Here is an 18,308-nt window from a genome sequence, read left to right as displayed (position 1 = left end):
AGGTTGTATAAGCCATTCCCATATCCTACAACATCATGGGGAGACATTAGCATGGATTTTGAATTGGGATTACTGCGGAAAAGAGTCGGGTATGATTATATATTTTGTGTTCATGGCCCATTTTTCTAAAATGGTGCACTTTCTACCATGTAAGAAAACAACCGATGCGCATATGGTTGGGGAATTTTTCAGAGATTGCACCTTTACACGACGTACCCAGATAGATCAATTCTAACTGAGACACCAAGTTCATCAATCAATTTAGACAGACTTTTTGGAAGTGCATTGGAATTCATTTATATTCTCTATTACACATCACCCACAAACAGATGGGTATAGTGAGGTAGTCAATCGAAGCCTTGGTAATCTGTTAGCCCATCCTAGTAAAGAGCAGATTTTACGGTGGGCAAAGATTATACACATACGGAGTTGCCAATACAAGCTCAATTAATCATAACACTGGAAAGTCACCATTAGAAATAGTATATGAGCAATGAGTCATAATCAATCCTCTTCCACCTCCATGAACTAACAAGTGATAACGTAGATGAGTATGCTGAACACATCAGGGAAGTTCAAGATGTATACAAGAATCATAGCATCAAATCAGTTGTACAATGCCATGGCAGTCAAACACAGAAAAACACTAGTCTTTGAAAGAGAATGGATTATGATATTCTTGTGGAGGGAAGAGTTCCCAATAGGCACCTTTCACAAATTAAGAAAGAAAAAATGAAATATTTCCAGATTCTCAAGTGAATCAACACTAGTACTAATAGTGTGCAGTTGTCAACAGTGATTGGAATGTTTCACATATCTTCAGTGTGTCGAACACATACCCTTTCAATGGAGAGATGCCAAGAGCTTAAAAATTCCTCGGAAGCAGATAAAAGAGACCGAGCTTAGTGATCGTCGAGGACAGCATAGACAGCTTTTGAAGTAGAGAATCATTGGAGTTCAGAGAACATGTCCGAATAAAGACTAGTTATGGAAAAAAGGATGGTTCAGTGGTAGATTTTATATGGTTTGGCCAACTCGAGGAGATCAAGTTCTGTCCAACTAGGAGAGGAAGTTGCAATTGAGTCCCATTACATGTGTCAAATGGTATTATTTGGAGTTCAAGATTATCAAAAATCATCGGACCAAAGCTCATTCGGAGATCTATGAGAATTTTTCACATCTTTTAGGAGATTCTTATGATTGGAGGGTCAAGAACATATAGAAAGTTCTGGCATGCTAGGATTTAATATTATATGTAATATTACATCAAGCATAATTATTGCCTAGCAAACTCAAACTAAATACAATTATTGCTTTGATAGGAAAAAGGATTATCGGTATATAAAATATTTGTAGCTATTTTTTAACAGTACATTATACCATAAGATGTTAGGTATAGATGTATGTGTTTGTGTGTGTGCGTATGAGAGAAAGAGTTAAGGTCAAGTTCAGATTGGTATTGGGTGAGAATTGGGCAAGTTTGTTTGTTATTGTAGATAGTTTGTTCCTCTTGGGGTTGATTATATTGCATCAAAAGAGAGATAAGTTGACCATTTACACTTTGTTTGGATTGAGAGAAGCGGAAAGAAGAGAAACCCATAAAGAGAAGAGAAGAGAAACTCAATTTCTCTCCACCATGTTTAGATTGACAGGAGAGAAATTTGGACAACTTTGGAATTTTAAAATATCTTAAAAGAGATCTAGGGGAAGGGTTGCAATTATAAAATATTTTAAAAGGGTTTCTCTCCACTTTTGGAGAGAAAGAAAACTCACCTTTTTTTCTCTTCTCTTCCAACTTAACAATCCAAACAAGAGAAATGAAGAGAAACTCATTTATTTTATCTTCTCTTCTCTCCATTTCTCTCAATCCAAACACAGCATTAGTAGAGAATAAACAAAATAGAAAAAATCAAATGGAAAGAGAAATAAACAAACAGTGCAAAAAGAAGCTACCACTGTTTTTTTGGGCGTGCAAGAGAGAGCAAGAATATGTGAAGGGTAGTGCATGAAGAAGGTTTACCTCCGACAGAGATGTCTCTAAGTTGGAGGGATTAACAGGGGGTTTAGATTTTCATTATATACATAAATATTTATATATATACAACATTCCAGACAAAGTTTTGTCTTATATGGCTAAAAAGTTTCGGTGTGGGCTGATTTGTTGTGAGGATGATCCCCTCACCAAAGAGATCATCCTCACAAAAAATCAGGCCATTCCGAAACTTTTAGCCCATATAGGAAAAAACATTGTCTACAATTTTGTCTACCGAAACCAATCCTATATATATATATATTGAAGGGGTATTATTAAAAGAATAGAGGTAAAGGGGGTAAAAGAGGAAAAATAATAAAGTTGGAGAGGTATTATTAAGAAACGGGGAGATAAGGAAAGACAATAAAGTGGGTTAAAGAGGAAAGATTGTAAATCAAAGGAGTATTATTGAAAAAGGGGGGTAAAAGATGAAAGATAGTAAGATTGGATGGATTTTATTAAAGGGGGGAGGGGTAGAGGAAATACTATAAAGTTGAAGGAATTGAAGAGGGAAGGCAATAAAGTGGGTAGCGTACACCTCACGATGGGACCTTTATCTCCCACAAAACTACGCAAAGTAGGATGGTAAGTTTATTTCTCACAAAACTGTATTAAGATGGGCCCCATAGTTACGTTTTATTATAGATATAGGTATGTATGTATATGAATGAGTTATCATCAAATATTACTAGAAATGGGGGAAAAACTGAACTGAGTTGAGTTAAACTCAATGTATCGAGTTAACTCAACTTCACGGGCCGAGCTTTATTAAAGTCAACTCCAAATCATGTTTCAAGTTGACTAGTCGAGTTTTAAGACATTGTCAAAAATCGAATCAGTCCATTGAATATCATATGTTTAGCTTAAATAAGCATTAAAAATAGTTCAATGTAATTTCTCACAACAACTTTTGAATATTGAAACAAATAGTTTTTTTCAAGTTGTGTTTGATACAATCTCATCTTGTCAACTTATCGATTAGCTGAAGCCATCTTAGCTAGGAAGGGTAGGCCAGTAGGGGAACACCCATGGGTTTAAATCAGGTTTTCTAAACAGTGTCCACACAATTCGGATCCAATTTGACTAGGCCAGCCCAATCTTAACTCAAACAAGACAACCCTCCCAAACTGGTTCCAGCCTATTCAGCATCTATTATTATAAATAAATAAATAAATAAATAATTTTTTTGTAATAATCTGGAATAGTAAATTATATAATCAGATATTCTCATTTTATATATCAATGGCAATGTTTAAAATCTTGCAAGCCAAGCATAAATACATACAAAAAGAAAACACCAAAACCAATTCAACCTGGTCGACTCAATAGAGTTAATTCAAAAAACCGTTTCGAGTCATTGTTTGAAAAACTAGAATGAACCCACTCAGATTTTAAACGATTCAATGAAGTGAACTTCAAAATTAAGTCTTAAATTTACTCCTAAAATATATGAAAAACCCAATATAGGAAGCTATTGAATGAAGAGCGTACTCTGTTACTTCTTCCCACATTTCTTCTTGTAAATCCAAGCACAGCTATCATGAGAATAGTTACGATATTTGTTCCGAAACCTAATACTGTAAGTAGTGTTAAAGATAAATGTTTTTCCTACAAATCATTGATTTAAAAAATTTAAATATAAATATATTATAAGACTGAAGTGAAGGATATATGTCATTGAAACACTCCGACAGGCCGTTTCGATTCCAAACCTGTAAAAAATATATGAAATAAAGGACCGAAATTAATTTAACATTAAAAAACCCTAAAATCACTCTTAAAAGAGCAGAGAAAGATCAAGAAAGCTGAAGATATCAGAGTTTCGAGAAATTAAAGATTCTTAAACAGAGACATTTGAGAGGAGAAAAAGCTTACAAATGGAGAATTAGGGCAAATGAGCTTCATGAACTCCATGTTTCCTTTGTTTTCTCCACAGAGAGCGAAAGAAGAACCACTTACTGTTGTTGTTCAGTTATTGTAGGGTGGCGGCTTTGTTGTGGCTCACATTCATACCTCGTAGTATGGGAATGATTGTGGAGCCCACATTCCTACTCAAGATTCTCACGCCTACGTAATGCTTTTACACGTGGCAAAGACAAAGGCTCGTGTGCCCTCCACTAAACCATCTTTCACTCTTTATTAACGAAAAAAGCAAATATAATAATACTGGCCGTTTGTGCATTTGCAAGTGATAGGCCATTTTCCCTTTCTACAAGGAGGATTTATCCCCATTCTATTTTCTTATCACCACGAGCCCAATCAACACATTAAAAATATTAGAAAATAAAAGTTAATGTCCATTTGGAATCCTTACATACCATCATTTGGAATCCTTACATTCCATCATTTGGTATGTGGGAGTAGTAAAGTATTCGCATGATCTAAGTCAGATAAGGATATACATTTTACCTGAAATCCAATCCAAACTCGGCTTAAATCGGGACAAAACCTGAAATGAAAATCAAAAATTTTTTGTTCGAGTTTGATTTTCACCTTTGAAATTATAATCGAATATGAACCAGTAAAACTCAATTTTTTTTTTTAATTGTTTAAAAAATTTGAAATCACCCCCTCCCCCAACCTCGGGTTGGTGGAAAATTAATTATTTTAATTTTTAAAATATTTTTTTTTTACATAAATGCCTATAAATACCATCCAAATTCACACAAATTTCATTGTATTTTCACCCAAATTCTAAGATTTCACACAATATCTCAATTTCAATTAATTTCTCAAATTAACCCAAATTTCTCTTAAATTAGTTCAATTTCTCCTAAATCAGTCTCATTCTTCATCAAATTAGTCTCAATTTTATCAAATTGATGTCATCATCAAAGTCAAGCACTTTTCAATTTCAAAGTAAAGATATTTTTTAGAATTTGAAGTCGTTGATTAAATTGGCACATGGCAACTAATCAATTCTAAATTTCAAGTGTAGTCTTTTTAATTTTGAGTATAATTATGATTTAAATGAATATAATAGTCTTATTCCAACTCCAAATGAATTTAATTCTTTTTAAAATATGGGAGAGACGAGTAATAAACTTCAATCCTCTAGTCATCCTCTAAAAGTCAAAAGACATCAATTTTCTATTTGACAATATTTTACTTTAATCGAGAGTTTAAATCTAGATGGAACCAAAAGTAAAAGAACTAAATGCAATTATTATGATAAGTATTTAATTTATTCCAATAACAGGATAAGAATCAGCACTATGACAAAGACATATTGAAGAACGTGTTTAAAAAGATATCAACTCGTTACTAGTCAAATTTTACTTATTCAATCAAATGCGGATGATGTAATCACGTGGTCGTATTCACATGAAAATTGTAAAAAAAAAGTATTAGGGAAGAAATTTCATTTTTAGTTATTGAAAAACAAACATTTAAAGAATGCATTCAAAAATCTTGTTTTCTTAATCATGAAAGTATTTCTAAAAATATTTAAAAAGAGACGTAATCAAAATATTTAAATCAAAAAAATTAAAAGTATTTTGCAAAATATACCTGGTAAAATTTGTATAACTTATGATTTATAGTCTTCAGATCAAAATATATCATATATGTCTCTTATGGCACATTTTATTGATAATAAAATAATAGTTTTTTCGTTATTAACTTCAAGACATAGTGGCATTGTGGCGTCCCGCCAAACGCTAACACAAAGCCTCATGTCAAATCTCGAGGCACTAAGTAGCGCTTCAAAATTTCTGCATGGTCTCATCTGTTTATGTTAACATTCCAAAGCATTCAACCTGTTTCACCTAATAAACAAAATCCACAATATCATGTATATATATACAATAATAGAATAACAACGAAAAATCTATATACATCTAACCACGAAAGATAAATCAGAGAAGCACAAGGATAAATAATATACAGGATTCAATTGAAAATCCTCATTCAAACAAAATCCTAACGCTTAATACAAAATATATAATACTCCTTGTCTAACCGACACCACTAGGAGGTATAACCCTAGTACTCACTAGGTAACGGACTATGGTCGTCTTTCTGACCCATTAGATGATCCACACTCGTTGGTTCTACGCCCACCTTGTCAACTACAGGCTCTAAAACTAAAAAAAAAAATAGGAAGGAAAGGATGAGTAATAATAATTACCCAGTAGGGAAACAAACAATTTCTGCCAATAACCCCTCCTAACATGAACGAATATGCATAGTGAATCATTTTAACATATACAAAATTTTACAGAAGAAACTACGATTAACTGGTACATATAATCAAGGATGAGCAACTAAACATTTTAAAACTCACATTGCATCAATCAGTAGTACTCACTATAATATTTTATTTTTATGCACATCTAATTGATTAAATGGAAACATTAAACATACATTTCATTTTATATATCAGAATAAGGCAACAGATACATAATACACAATGGTGGAGTAGTGGAATTAGAGAGTTGGGATTCACGATTGCATCGCTCTCAGTCGAGACATGGTGTTATAATTCTTTACTGACTTTTAGTTTTTGATTTTATGGTCAATCGCTGCACTTATCACACTTTGTTGACCATTTATCCAGCTTAAGATGGCCATTTGACATGACCGTAAACAATATATTTCTTTTCGATGTGTCAGAACGTTCAACTACTATAAATTGTTAATGATCACTGACTAATCATCTTCGCCTATGCCTATCAGGAGTGCATGTGATTCCCAAATATACAACCCCATTACGAGTTCACTAGTAAAGATATAGAGGAATAAACCCAAATTCCAGTTGTGACTCCACTCTCATACGCGTCCTATACCACGTGTGACTTTGGTTGTCCCTACCGTACATTTCAAAATAACATATTACTCCCGATGATATAATAGACTATCCCTTCAGGTATTCGCAAATTTTTTAATAGTTCATAAAATAGCTATATATATATTCATTTATTTGAAAATAAATAAAAAAATTTCTTTGAAAACAAATATTCTTAGTTCTAAGCCAATCTCATTTCCAATTCACAAATCTTATGTCACCTATATTGCATCAACCCAATACAGTCATTAATTAATCACCCAAATTCACATTATAACAATCAATTCACATTATATCACTTACCCACCAATATCTATCAACAACAGTCCTTTTACATTTTCTTTATTCTTTAACTATAAAATCCCGAGTTTTTAATTCATATCTCGAGGAAAATAAATATTAGAATTTTAATAAAATCGTGAAAGTGAGACTTAGGGGTAAAACTTTAGGATGTTTCTGATTATTTTTAATGGAATCTGATCTAACCATTAGATTTAAAATGATCGAAAAACATACTTTAGCCTGTAAAATACGAGTCTGAATATAAAAGTTGTAAAATCCTCGATTACCGAGTCGGATCAAGTTAAAATAGTGACTTTTTGTTAGAACAAGAATTATTAAGATTTGATTACACCATTGGGTTTATAACGAAAAATTATTGAATATGGACTATTTATTTATCATTTTTGAAGACCAAAAAGTCGAATTATCGTCAAAAATGAAAATGACATCAATTTTAAGGGTCACCTCAGGTCAAAAATATAAATTTTTGTTAGAGATAGAATTTGTAGAAATTGACTGTACCATTAGATTCGAAACAAAAAATTAGGCGAAATAGAGTATTCATTCGTCACTTTTGGAGTCCGGACGGTCAAGTTATCGTCGATCAAAACAATAGGCGAAATACCGATTTCGTCCCAAATTTTATATAAATAAAAATTTTAAATTTTCTTTTAATTCTTCGTCTTCTCCAACTCGTCCAAACTAGCCAACGATTTTTTTTTTTTTTTTATTTTTCTTCAATTTTTCATCGTAGATATACGACAAACGGCTCATCGTCGACGACCGTCGCAGAAAGAAAAAAGATCTGAAGCTTCGACATCTACAAAACCCACCCAAAATTCATTCATTTCATCTTCTGTTTCACCCCATATCGTCAAAAATCAGTCGTATACATATACGGGAGTTTCGAAACTTCGATCTTAGATTTCGTCTATTTCGGGGTCAAACAGTCCTCCGTCACAGAAGGGAGAAAGGACGACGGCATCGAGATCTTCAAAACCACTAGGTCAGATTCAAAAATCAACCGCTTCGAAGTTCGATCTGTCTCGATTTTCATACCGATCGTCTCGATTTCTGTGCATGCGCTTCGAATCTTTCGCCTAGAGATTGTAAAGAACTTTCAATTTCTATTAGTAATCGTAGATTATGAAAATTGCATTTAGGATTTTATAAAAAAAAATTGATGTATTTCCAAAATATAGAATCCTTTTGTTATTTCAAAATTCACGCCAGAAATTGCATGTTTGATATGTTAAATTGTATTTTTTAACAAATTATACGTGGGTAGGATATTTTAATGGGTTATTTCCATCAGTTAAGTCTTGTGTACTGCTCAGAGCCCATTTTGATATAAAAATTGTATTCTTTTTATTATTGATAAAAAATAAATTTTATAGTTGGAAAATATGATTTAATATTCAATGAACTCATATTGAGTTGATGAATATCAGAAAATAGATATTTTATTGAAGAGATTGAAAACTGTAAAAATCGGAAAAAAAAGGTATAAAATAGTAAAATTTGATAATCACACCCGATGGGTAATGTCTGCATTTTACATTGTTGTGTGATGTGTAGGTTGATGAACGAATATCTAGGAATAATATTACTGGTTGCATGTTTATTTACTTTTTGTTAGCGCGAGGCACTGTTTACGTTTTCGTTCTGTTATTTATTTTACGCCAATTGGCTATACTTGCATGGTAGGAAACTGGATATTCATTCTCAACCTTGTATTATTAATTTCTCTTTTATTTTCAAATGAAAGTAATATATATATAGCTATTTTGTGAGCTGCTAAAGAGTCTGTGAATACTTGAAGGGATAGTGCGTCATATCATCCGGAGTGGTGTACTATCCTGAGATGTATGGTAGGGACCACCAAACTCATACATGGTATGGGACGCGTATGAGAGTTGAGTCACAATTGGAATCCGGGATATTCCTCTCTATCTTTACCAGTAAACTTGTAATGTAAAGGTGGTCGTACACGAATGGTTTGTATATTTAGGAATCACATGCAAGCCTGATAGGCATAGACGAAGATGATTAGTCAGTGATCACTAACAATCTATAGTAGTCGAACGTTCTGACACATCGAAAAGAGACCCATTGCTTACGGTCACGTCAAACGACCAGTCTGAGCCGGATAAATGGTCAACCAAGCATGGTAAATGCAGCAACCGACCACAAAATCAGGAACTAAAATTAGAGAAGAATTGTAACATCATGTCTCGATTGGGAGCGATCCAGTCGTGAATCCCAACTCTCTAATTCCAATACTCCACCATAGTATATTATGTATCTGTTGCCTTACTTTGATATATAAAATGAAATGTATGTTTAATGTTTTCATTTGATCAATTAGATTTGTACATAAAGAAAATGCTATAGTGAGTACTGTTGATTGATGTAATGTCAGTTTTAAAATGTTTAGTTGCTCATCCTTGACTATATATACCAATTAATCGTAATTTATTCTGTAAAATTTTATATTGTTAAAATGATTTAGTATGCTTATTCGTTCATGGTAGGAGGGATTATTGGCAAAAAATGTTTGTTTCCATACTGGGTAACCATTGTTACTCACCATTTCCTTCTTCATTTTTTTAGTTTCAGATCCGGAGATTGGCGAAGCAGGTGTAGATCACGAGTGAGAATCATCTAGTGGGTCAAATAGACAGCCAGAGTTCGTTACTTGGTGAGTATTTGGGTTATAGCCCTAGTGGTGTCGATTGTCCAAAAGTAATAGATTTTGTTCTGAGCGTTAGACTTTTGTTAGAGTGAGAAATATTTGTATAATCCTGTATTCTGGTTATTCTTCCGCACTCTGATCTTTCGTACGTTATTAGATGTATATAGGTTTCTGCTAGTATTATATTTTGTATATGTATATTCATGATTGTATGTTGTTTATCAGGTGCAGGTTGAATCGCCTTGGAATGCTAACATAAACAGAGGAGACCATGCCGAAATTTCGAGGTGCTACCTAGTACCTCGAGTTTTGACATGGGGATTTGTGTTAGTGTTTGGCGGGGCGCCACATTAACTTTACTTCTCTTAGCAATTACACTGTCTATTATGTTTTACTCATGCTTGCCATTACTATTACTCCTCAATGCATAGACTTACCACAAATACACCATTACTATTTGCACACTATTTAATACTTCTTAATAAAATATTACACAACATCCACATTTAATATATCCCTACTATAATACAAATATCTATTGATACTAAATTCGCAAAATGCATTAAAATCTTCATTCCCAATACACCACTATATTTATATTCAATGCAATATTTCATTTTCTACTCTACCTTATCATACTTATTTCATTAACATTCTTTGCCCTATATTACTCAATAACTTTTTATCAATCATAGTCTCTCTATGGTATAGATAATTTCATTACTCAACCCATGTCAATAGTTTCTAGCTCTAACAAGTGTGCAAAATCTCAGTAAAATTATATCATCTAGAGGAACCAGTATTGAATAGAACTCAAATTTCTAACATTATAATTAGAAACCAACCTTCTAAAATTTCGTCAGAGACAAGTACTTTCTCTTGGGTCACAACCCTAACTTGCGACTATGATAGGGGGCACTCTCTCCTGATATGTCCCATTTGACCACACGCGTAACATGTCAACGATCTTGTCTTCGTAAGTTTTTATGGAGTGGGCAGTTGGTAGACTGGGGTCTGTAACCTTTGAACATGCCTTGTTGGTTCCTTTGGCCCGGTTGGCATCATTAGAGCTCCAACTGCTTTGTAACTCAGTAATAGGGGAACTCTACAACTCGGTAATGTAAGAGTTTTATACTGTGAGTTCACTGATCTAAGGGAGATTGGCCTCGAATACATCAGCCTCTTGGTCAGGTCTGATCTCGAAGGGAAAGAGGTCTTGGGTTGACTGGTTTGTCCTCGGGACATTTGTAATTCCATTCCCTCTCGCCTTCGACCACTAGTTCGGTCTGTTTGTCATGGTATAAATATGTCATCGACTTTGTTAAAATCCAGTGACTTTTTTGTTCCTTGAGTTGGCCCATGTAACATTTTTCTGAGCTACGCATCTTTAATCGGCTGACGCCGACTCGAACATTACACTCCTTTATATCTCAATTTGTCACATTCATAACATATCACAACTCTTTCTTTCAACTGATTTAGTAGTATATGTTGTTATTTTTTATAAAATTCTTCCATCCATTGAGTTGGTATGTCTATCATCGCGTATTGTTATTTTTCCTATGAATTTACTAGTTTCGTAATTGTTTGTCTCTTATTAAATACTAATTGCCTTCCTTTCATTTGGCTTTGAGATGATGGTGGTTCTATTATTCATATTTCTTCTCTCAACTTGACATTAAACTTAGCCATCTGTCTTATAAATAAAATTAGTTGTACTATCGGGTCAGTGGTCTAATCTAGAACTTGTCTCATCTCTGTTGCGTTTCGACTTCTACCCCGTCCAATCATCTGGTTTGTGTTTATCCGTAATAAGGCACTTATCAGAATAAGGCCAAAATTACTCTTATGCAACTATGAATTGATACCGTAGTCTAAAACTTAGTAATGGATTCAATTTCCATTATTAACATAACAAACCTACAATCCTATCTTAGGCTTACTAAGCTCTATAAACTTCTAGACACGGAAGAAATCATAATTCCAATACGGAGCTACTAATAAGCTTGGATATCGAATTCCTGGTGACACTCTATGATTATCGCTCTAATATATGTGGTATAAGCCAACTCTTATAAATATAGCAGATCTTTATCCCATACGGATCTAATGCTATGCTCTGATACCATCTGTGATGCTCCGCCAAATGCTAACATAAAGTCTCATGTTAGATCTCGAGGTACTAAGTGACACATTGAAATTTTGGCATGGTATCCTATGTTTATGTTAGCATTCCAAGGAGTTCAATATGTTTCACCTGATAAACAAAATCTACAATATCCTGTATATATATACAAGAATAGAATAACAACGGAAAATCTATATACATCTAGCCACGAAAGATAGATCATAGTGACACAAGGATAAATACTATACATGATTCTATTGAAAATCCCCACTCTAATAAAAGTCCTAACTTTCAATATAAAATCTATAATTCTCCTAGTCTAATCGACACCACTAGAAGGTATAACCCTAATACTTATCAGGTAATGGATTTTGGTCGTCTTTCTGACCCACCAAATGGTCCACACTCGTTGGTTCTTCACTCACATCGCCAACTGCAGGCTCTGAAACTAAAAAAAAAGAAGGAAATTGTGAGTAACAATAGTTATCTAGTAGAGAAATAAACAATTTCTGCCAATAACATTTCCTAACATGAATAAATATGTATACTGAATCATTTTAACATATACAAAGTTTTATAGAAGAAATTACGATTAACTGGTACATACAGCCAAAGATGAGCAACTAAACATTTTAAAACTCACATTATATCAATCAGTAATACTTACTATAACATTTTCTTTTTATACAAATCTAATTGATTAAATGAAAACATTAAACATCTTACCCAACTTGTGGAAATAACCTGGTGAAATATCTTACCCATATATAATTTGTTATAAAATACAATTAAACACATTAAATATGTAGGTTCTGGCATGAATTTGAAACAACGAAAAGAATTTTATATTTTTGAAATATATATAATAAATTTTTGATAAAATCTTAAATGTAATTTTCACAATCTATAATTACTAATAGAAATTGAGAGTTCCTTACTATCTATGTGTGATAAGATTAAAACGAATACGCAGAATATGATCGACATAGAAATGTAGGTCAATCGGATATCGAGACGGTTGATTTTTAAATATAGTCCAGTATTTTTGAAGATCTCAATGCCGTCGTTCTTTTTCCTTTTTGTAGCAAAGGAGATTTGACCCCAAAATGGATGAAATCCAAAGTTGAAAATTTGAAACCCCCGTATCACATACAATTGATTTTTGATGATATAGGACAAAAAAGAAGAGAAAACGAAAGGAAATTGGGTGGATTTTGTAGAGGTCGAGGCTGCGGACGTTTTTTCCTTCTGTGTTGGAAGTCAACGATGACCCGTTCGAGACGAATCTGAGGTTAAAGGTAAGGAAAAAAATCAAATTTTCTTCGTTAAAACCTTCGGTTGGTTTTGGACAAAAATAAGAGATGATGAATAGTGTTTTTGTTTAAAAAAAATTATTTGTATAAGTACGGGACGAAATCGGTATTTTACCAATTATTTCATTTGACGATAACTTAACCGTTCGAACTCCAAAAGTGGCGAATGAATACTCTATTTTGTCTAATTTTTCATTCTGGATCTAATGGTGTGGTCAAATTTTATAAAATATCTTTAACAAAATTTTCTTTTTCGACCCGATGGACCCTAAAATTGACATCGTTTTCGTTTTTAACAATAATTCAACTTTTTAGACTCCAAAAATGACAAGTAAATAGTCAATTTTCTATAATTTTTTATTTCAAACCCAATGGTGTAATCGAATTTTAAAAATTCTTCCTCTAGTAAAAAGTCATTAATTTAGTTTGATCCGACTCGAAAATCGAGGATTTTATAATTTTTCTATTCGGATTTTATAATTCTTCCTCTAGCAAAAAGTCATTAAGGCTAGTCAGACTCATATAAAATAGGGAGTTGTAGTTACTTCTTTCTGAACTGATTCCAGCATCATTTGATGGTGGATTTATGTTTGGTCTAATGTATAAAAATACTATTTTGATTGGCAATCTTTTTATTTTTTCTTGAATTTAGTATATATTTCTTCTTTTAGTGATACAATAGGCAATATTTGTTATTGGCTTTATAACATTTTTTCATATGTGTGACTTGATCATGCTCTCATGATTGTAGGGTTGCTAATCATTTGAGTAAGAGATGATACTTGGTCAAGTCAAAAGATATATGAAAGGTACATTCTTATGGACACTTAGTGCATGATAAATCTAATGACCATGGAAACAAACTTTTTTCCCCTTATATGGTGTTGATTGTTGGTGGTTATTGGTTTCAAATTAGAAAAACAAAAATAATGGTTATACTCTAGTTAAAACAAGTTGATAAATATGACTTACAAGACAATTTGCTAATATTGTGCAAAATGTTATATATAAATTGTATTTTATGAAAGAAACAATAGGTCTTAATGGGGATTCACTTTTTTTCGCATCTCTAAATGGTTCTTAGATTCAGTTAGGTGTTATACCGTGTTTGGCGTAGTTCAAAGTGAACATGTTTTCATTACTACTACAATTATCATTTTAATGTGCTTGGTTTGATAATGCTTTAAATCATACTCTCAATACTTGTATGTTAAAAGGAACTTTTTTATCCCATTGTATAAAGGGAGATTCTTTCAAAATTTTCACGAAAAAATTATGCAATTTTGCAAGATTTTGTTCTGATTTTTATATACTTATCACAGAGTTAAATTAAAATAATATTTCGTTTCTTTGTTGTTTTTATGTCATTTAAATAACAAAATAATTTTTCACAAATTTTTTTATGATGTGTTCAAATAATGGCAAAGGATTTGCCCTACAAAATCTTCCCGCAATCAAACATGCCCTAGAGTCTGGATCATATGCACCTAGGGTGGAGGATTGAAATCCTCCTCCCACACCCCAATAAACGTGATGTAAGCCATAATTCAAGGGTTTCAATCCTCTACCCTGTGTGGATATAATCCACACTCTTTATTAACATCCCGGAAATATTCCGCCATGGTTAGAGCAGTCAAACCAACTCTCATACGAGCTCCCGGCGGTTCATTCATCTGACCATAAACTAGAGCTACTTTAGATTCTGGAATATTTTGTTCATTAATTACTCTGCCGGATACAAATACACCCCATGAGTTTTGACATTATTGTTATCAATTCCATGATGAGTAATGTTTTACCCACTTCAACACCTCCGAATAGTCCAATTTTTCCTTCACGGCGATAAGGAGCTAAAAGATCCACTATTTTAATACCTATTTCAAAAATAGATAAATTTGAAGAAGATGAGAAAATTATAGTTTAGGTAGTCTAGAAATTTTATAAAGAGAGATGAGGTTGATGGGGCATTTAGATATAAAATATTTACTAAATGAACTACCAAACTACCATCCAAAAGTTCAGACCTATTTAAAAAGAAACCCCTCCTACAGGGTCTGTTAAGCAATTTTTTTTTCCTTTAATTAACGTTAAAGTCTTCACTCAAGACAGTCACAGATCTACTATATGTCATCATTTATAGTAAACGTATTTGCTTACTTTCACTTAGTTGGCAAGGGATCCGTAGTTGTATTTGTGAAGAAACATCCAGTAAAGAAATTATACATATAGTTGCTGTATTTGTAAGTTATCCATTTCACAACAACTCATTTGATAATAGAATATGGGTAATTTAGACATACCCCTCCACAACATTTTGTTAATACTAGAGATACCCCTGTTTTTTCAAATTTATGACATACTCCAATTAATTGACCTCGGTCTTTGCCGATACACTAATGGAAATAATCTAAATGCCCTTACCTTCAACTTCTAGCAAAAGAAAAACACTTTCCTTGGTTAGTAGGGATGGATCCCTGGCAACCCATCCAACTGGCATCCAAAACCATGATGGTAGAGCACAAAATTTTAAGTATTAGTAAAAAAAAATTATTTCATCGTTGGATTTTAATTTTAAATTTGAGATTTCGATAGCCATCATAATTTTGAAAGCATTAGATAAAATCAAATTTTTTTTTCTTAAAAATGAAAAGTCTGATCTTCACGATGAACTCAAGATGGTTGATGTGTTATTTGGCCAACATGACAGTTTACGTGGGCCTCACAATCCTTAGTAAGATTTAAAATCTTATTAAGTTAGTCATGATAGCCTAAATCCTCAAATATATGAGGATATATGATAATCATGTTAACTGGGACTTATATCAATGATGCTTGACCCATTTTCGTCAATATTAGAGATACCGCCTATATTTTCAAACTGAGGACATGCTCCCTTGAACTAGAAATCTCTATAATGTTAACTTTTAGGGTAATTTGTTTTAACGTGCTCAACCTCGTCTTCAATCCATCATCTTCAATGTAGTTTAGATAATCCTTGATTTTTCTATATGAAAATTCATCATTATTTTTCTTAGAATTCTTATCTTGTTCTTGAGTCTTGAATATTGAGGGAAAGAATAGATCTTCAAGGTTGAAGATGAAGTTAGAAATCTTTCATCTTCAATAAAAAAAATTTGGTGCCTATAAAGACCCTTGGCCAAAAATTCCAAGAGTCCTCTTTTTAAGTTTAAGATTCAAGTAGATAGAATCTTTAAGTTTAAAGAAGAGGGGTGAGTAAAAACTTTACTGTAATGTTGAAAATGACAATTTTGAGGACAAAGTCAGCTAATTATATTATAAATGAGGGTATTAAGGTCATTTAAATTAATCTGTTGAAGAAGACTTAGGTCATTGGAGGAATACCATCAATTTGAAACAATGGTATCTCTTTTGATTATTTTTTAGCCGTTTATTCGGAATATCTAAGGGTAGATATAATTACTTAATTTTGATCATTGAAATTTTTTCTTAAAAAGAAGATAAGTACATCGTCTACTATATATATTTAAAAATGCCGCCCCTAAGGCCTAAGGATTAAACACATAGCTTAGTTGATTTGACACATTGCAAGCAACTTTGAAATTATGGGTTCAAACCTCAACTTTGAAATGTTTAATGTTTCATTATGGGGGAAATTTTTTGATTTTTTTTTAAAAATCAATACGCTTGTTTTCAAGGAGTTGCTTAACTCGGTATTGGTTGAATTTAAATAAAGTATTTAGTATCATCACTGAAAGACTTTACCAATTATGCTAGTTGACATCTACTTGAATCTTGACCTCATGATTTTTTTTTTTAAAGCAAAAAAAAGATAAATCAGCCCTATATACATAGCAAGGCATGCATTTGTAGGGTAAAAATGGTCAACTAGAAAAAAATATTTGTTATTGGCACCCCAATTTTTACTTATTACACCCCAATTAAGGGTTAAAACATACAATTCAAACATTACAAATGTTTGGCTCAATATTACAACACTCATTCAAACAATTTTAGGAATTGTTTACAATCATGATTAGGCTCATCTAAAATCTTAAACCTAAACCCCAAAACTAGAAATCTAGCAAAAAAAAAAAAAACACAGAGAGAGAGAGAGAGAGAGAGAGAGAGAGAGTTTCTATTGGCATCCCAACTTTTACTTATTTTCAATTATTCACTTATTTTATTGGGTGAATCTCTATTTTGTACATTGAATATGATGAAATTTTGAGTTTAGTACACTATTAATTTTAATTCCCAAAATATGCATTCGTCATTTTTATAACCTACGGACTAGAGAGTTCGCCACTTTTAATATCTACCAATTCATAAATATACCAACGAATTCATTGCTTATAAAAATGACAAATTCACTCAAAATGCATGTTTTGAGAATAAAAATGAACTGTGTATAGTGTATCGAAATCGGAAATTGGATATAAGTTGTGTATGTTCGAGAAAAATCCCTATTTTATTTATTCTTAATTTTGTAATAAGTAAAAAATTTGGGGTGCCAATAGCAACTCTAAAACAATATAATAATAATAATAATTAAAAAAAAGAAAAGAAGTGCCACGTGGCATCTCAGTCGATGTCTTAACTCTTAAGCATGGTTTTGCTGCTCCAGCTGGATGCATAGAACGGAAAAGAAGGGTGCATGATTAAGACACAAGCCTCCATGTTTTGTAAAATATATATATTTCAGATTCCCACCCCCTCCTTTATCTTCAAGTGGATGTTATATATGCCCCTTGACCTCAGTCTTCTCTTATAGACTAATTCTAAAGATTTAAATGCACTCATCTTATACCTCTACTCGAAAAACCCTTGTTCTGTTTTATCTCAAAATCCGTCATTTTCAATCTCATCTTAATCTTTTATTAAAAGTTTTTTTTTATACCAAAAACCTTCTAAAGAGAGAAGACTACTGATTTAAAAAAAAAAAGAAAAGAAAAGAAAAACAAAGGTAATTTTACTATAGACGAGGGCATTCACGTCATATTTTATCAATAGCTTCCAATTCGATTCCTAAAGAACTTAAGATCATGACCATTATATTTATTTCAATTCTAGTTCTTGTCAATTTTCGGGCC

At 32.5% G+C, this 18,308-nt stretch overlaps 1 protein-coding gene across 3 annotated transcripts in view; it reads right to left on the bottom strand.

Annotated features, from left to right (window-relative positions):
* ABCC13 (multidrug resistance-associated protein 11) overlaps positions 1-4,054 on the bottom strand; it is a 96,720-nt gene extending 92,666 nt beyond the window's left edge. The window contains exons 1-3 of one of the 3 annotated variants that reach the window (XM_086419173.1): positions 3,908-4,054; positions 3,704-3,744; positions 3,524-3,611 (exon numbers count right to left, since the gene is read on the bottom strand). In XM_086419173.1, the coding sequence (XP_086275299.1) occupies positions 3,524-3,611; positions 3,704-3,744; positions 3,908-3,946 (168 nt within the window). In that variant the 5' untranslated portion in view covers positions 3,947-4,054. The remainder of the gene's footprint in view (positions 1-3,523; positions 3,612-3,703; positions 3,745-3,907) is intronic. The other 2 variants (XM_086419171.1, XM_086419172.1) reach the window with 2 other exon arrangements.
* Between the last annotated feature and the right edge of the window lie 14,254 nt (positions 4,055-18,308).

This window comes from Akebia trifoliata, chromosome 12 (assembly GCF_017979445.1).
Source record: "Akebia trifoliata isolate Shusen 1 chromosome 12, ASM1797944v1, whole genome shotgun sequence".
In the NCBI taxonomy this organism is placed as follows: domain Eukaryota; kingdom Viridiplantae; phylum Streptophyta; class Magnoliopsida; order Ranunculales; family Lardizabalaceae; genus Akebia; species Akebia trifoliata.
Note: the sequence above shows the minus strand (reverse complement) of the source record. Positions and strands in the feature narration are given on the sequence as shown.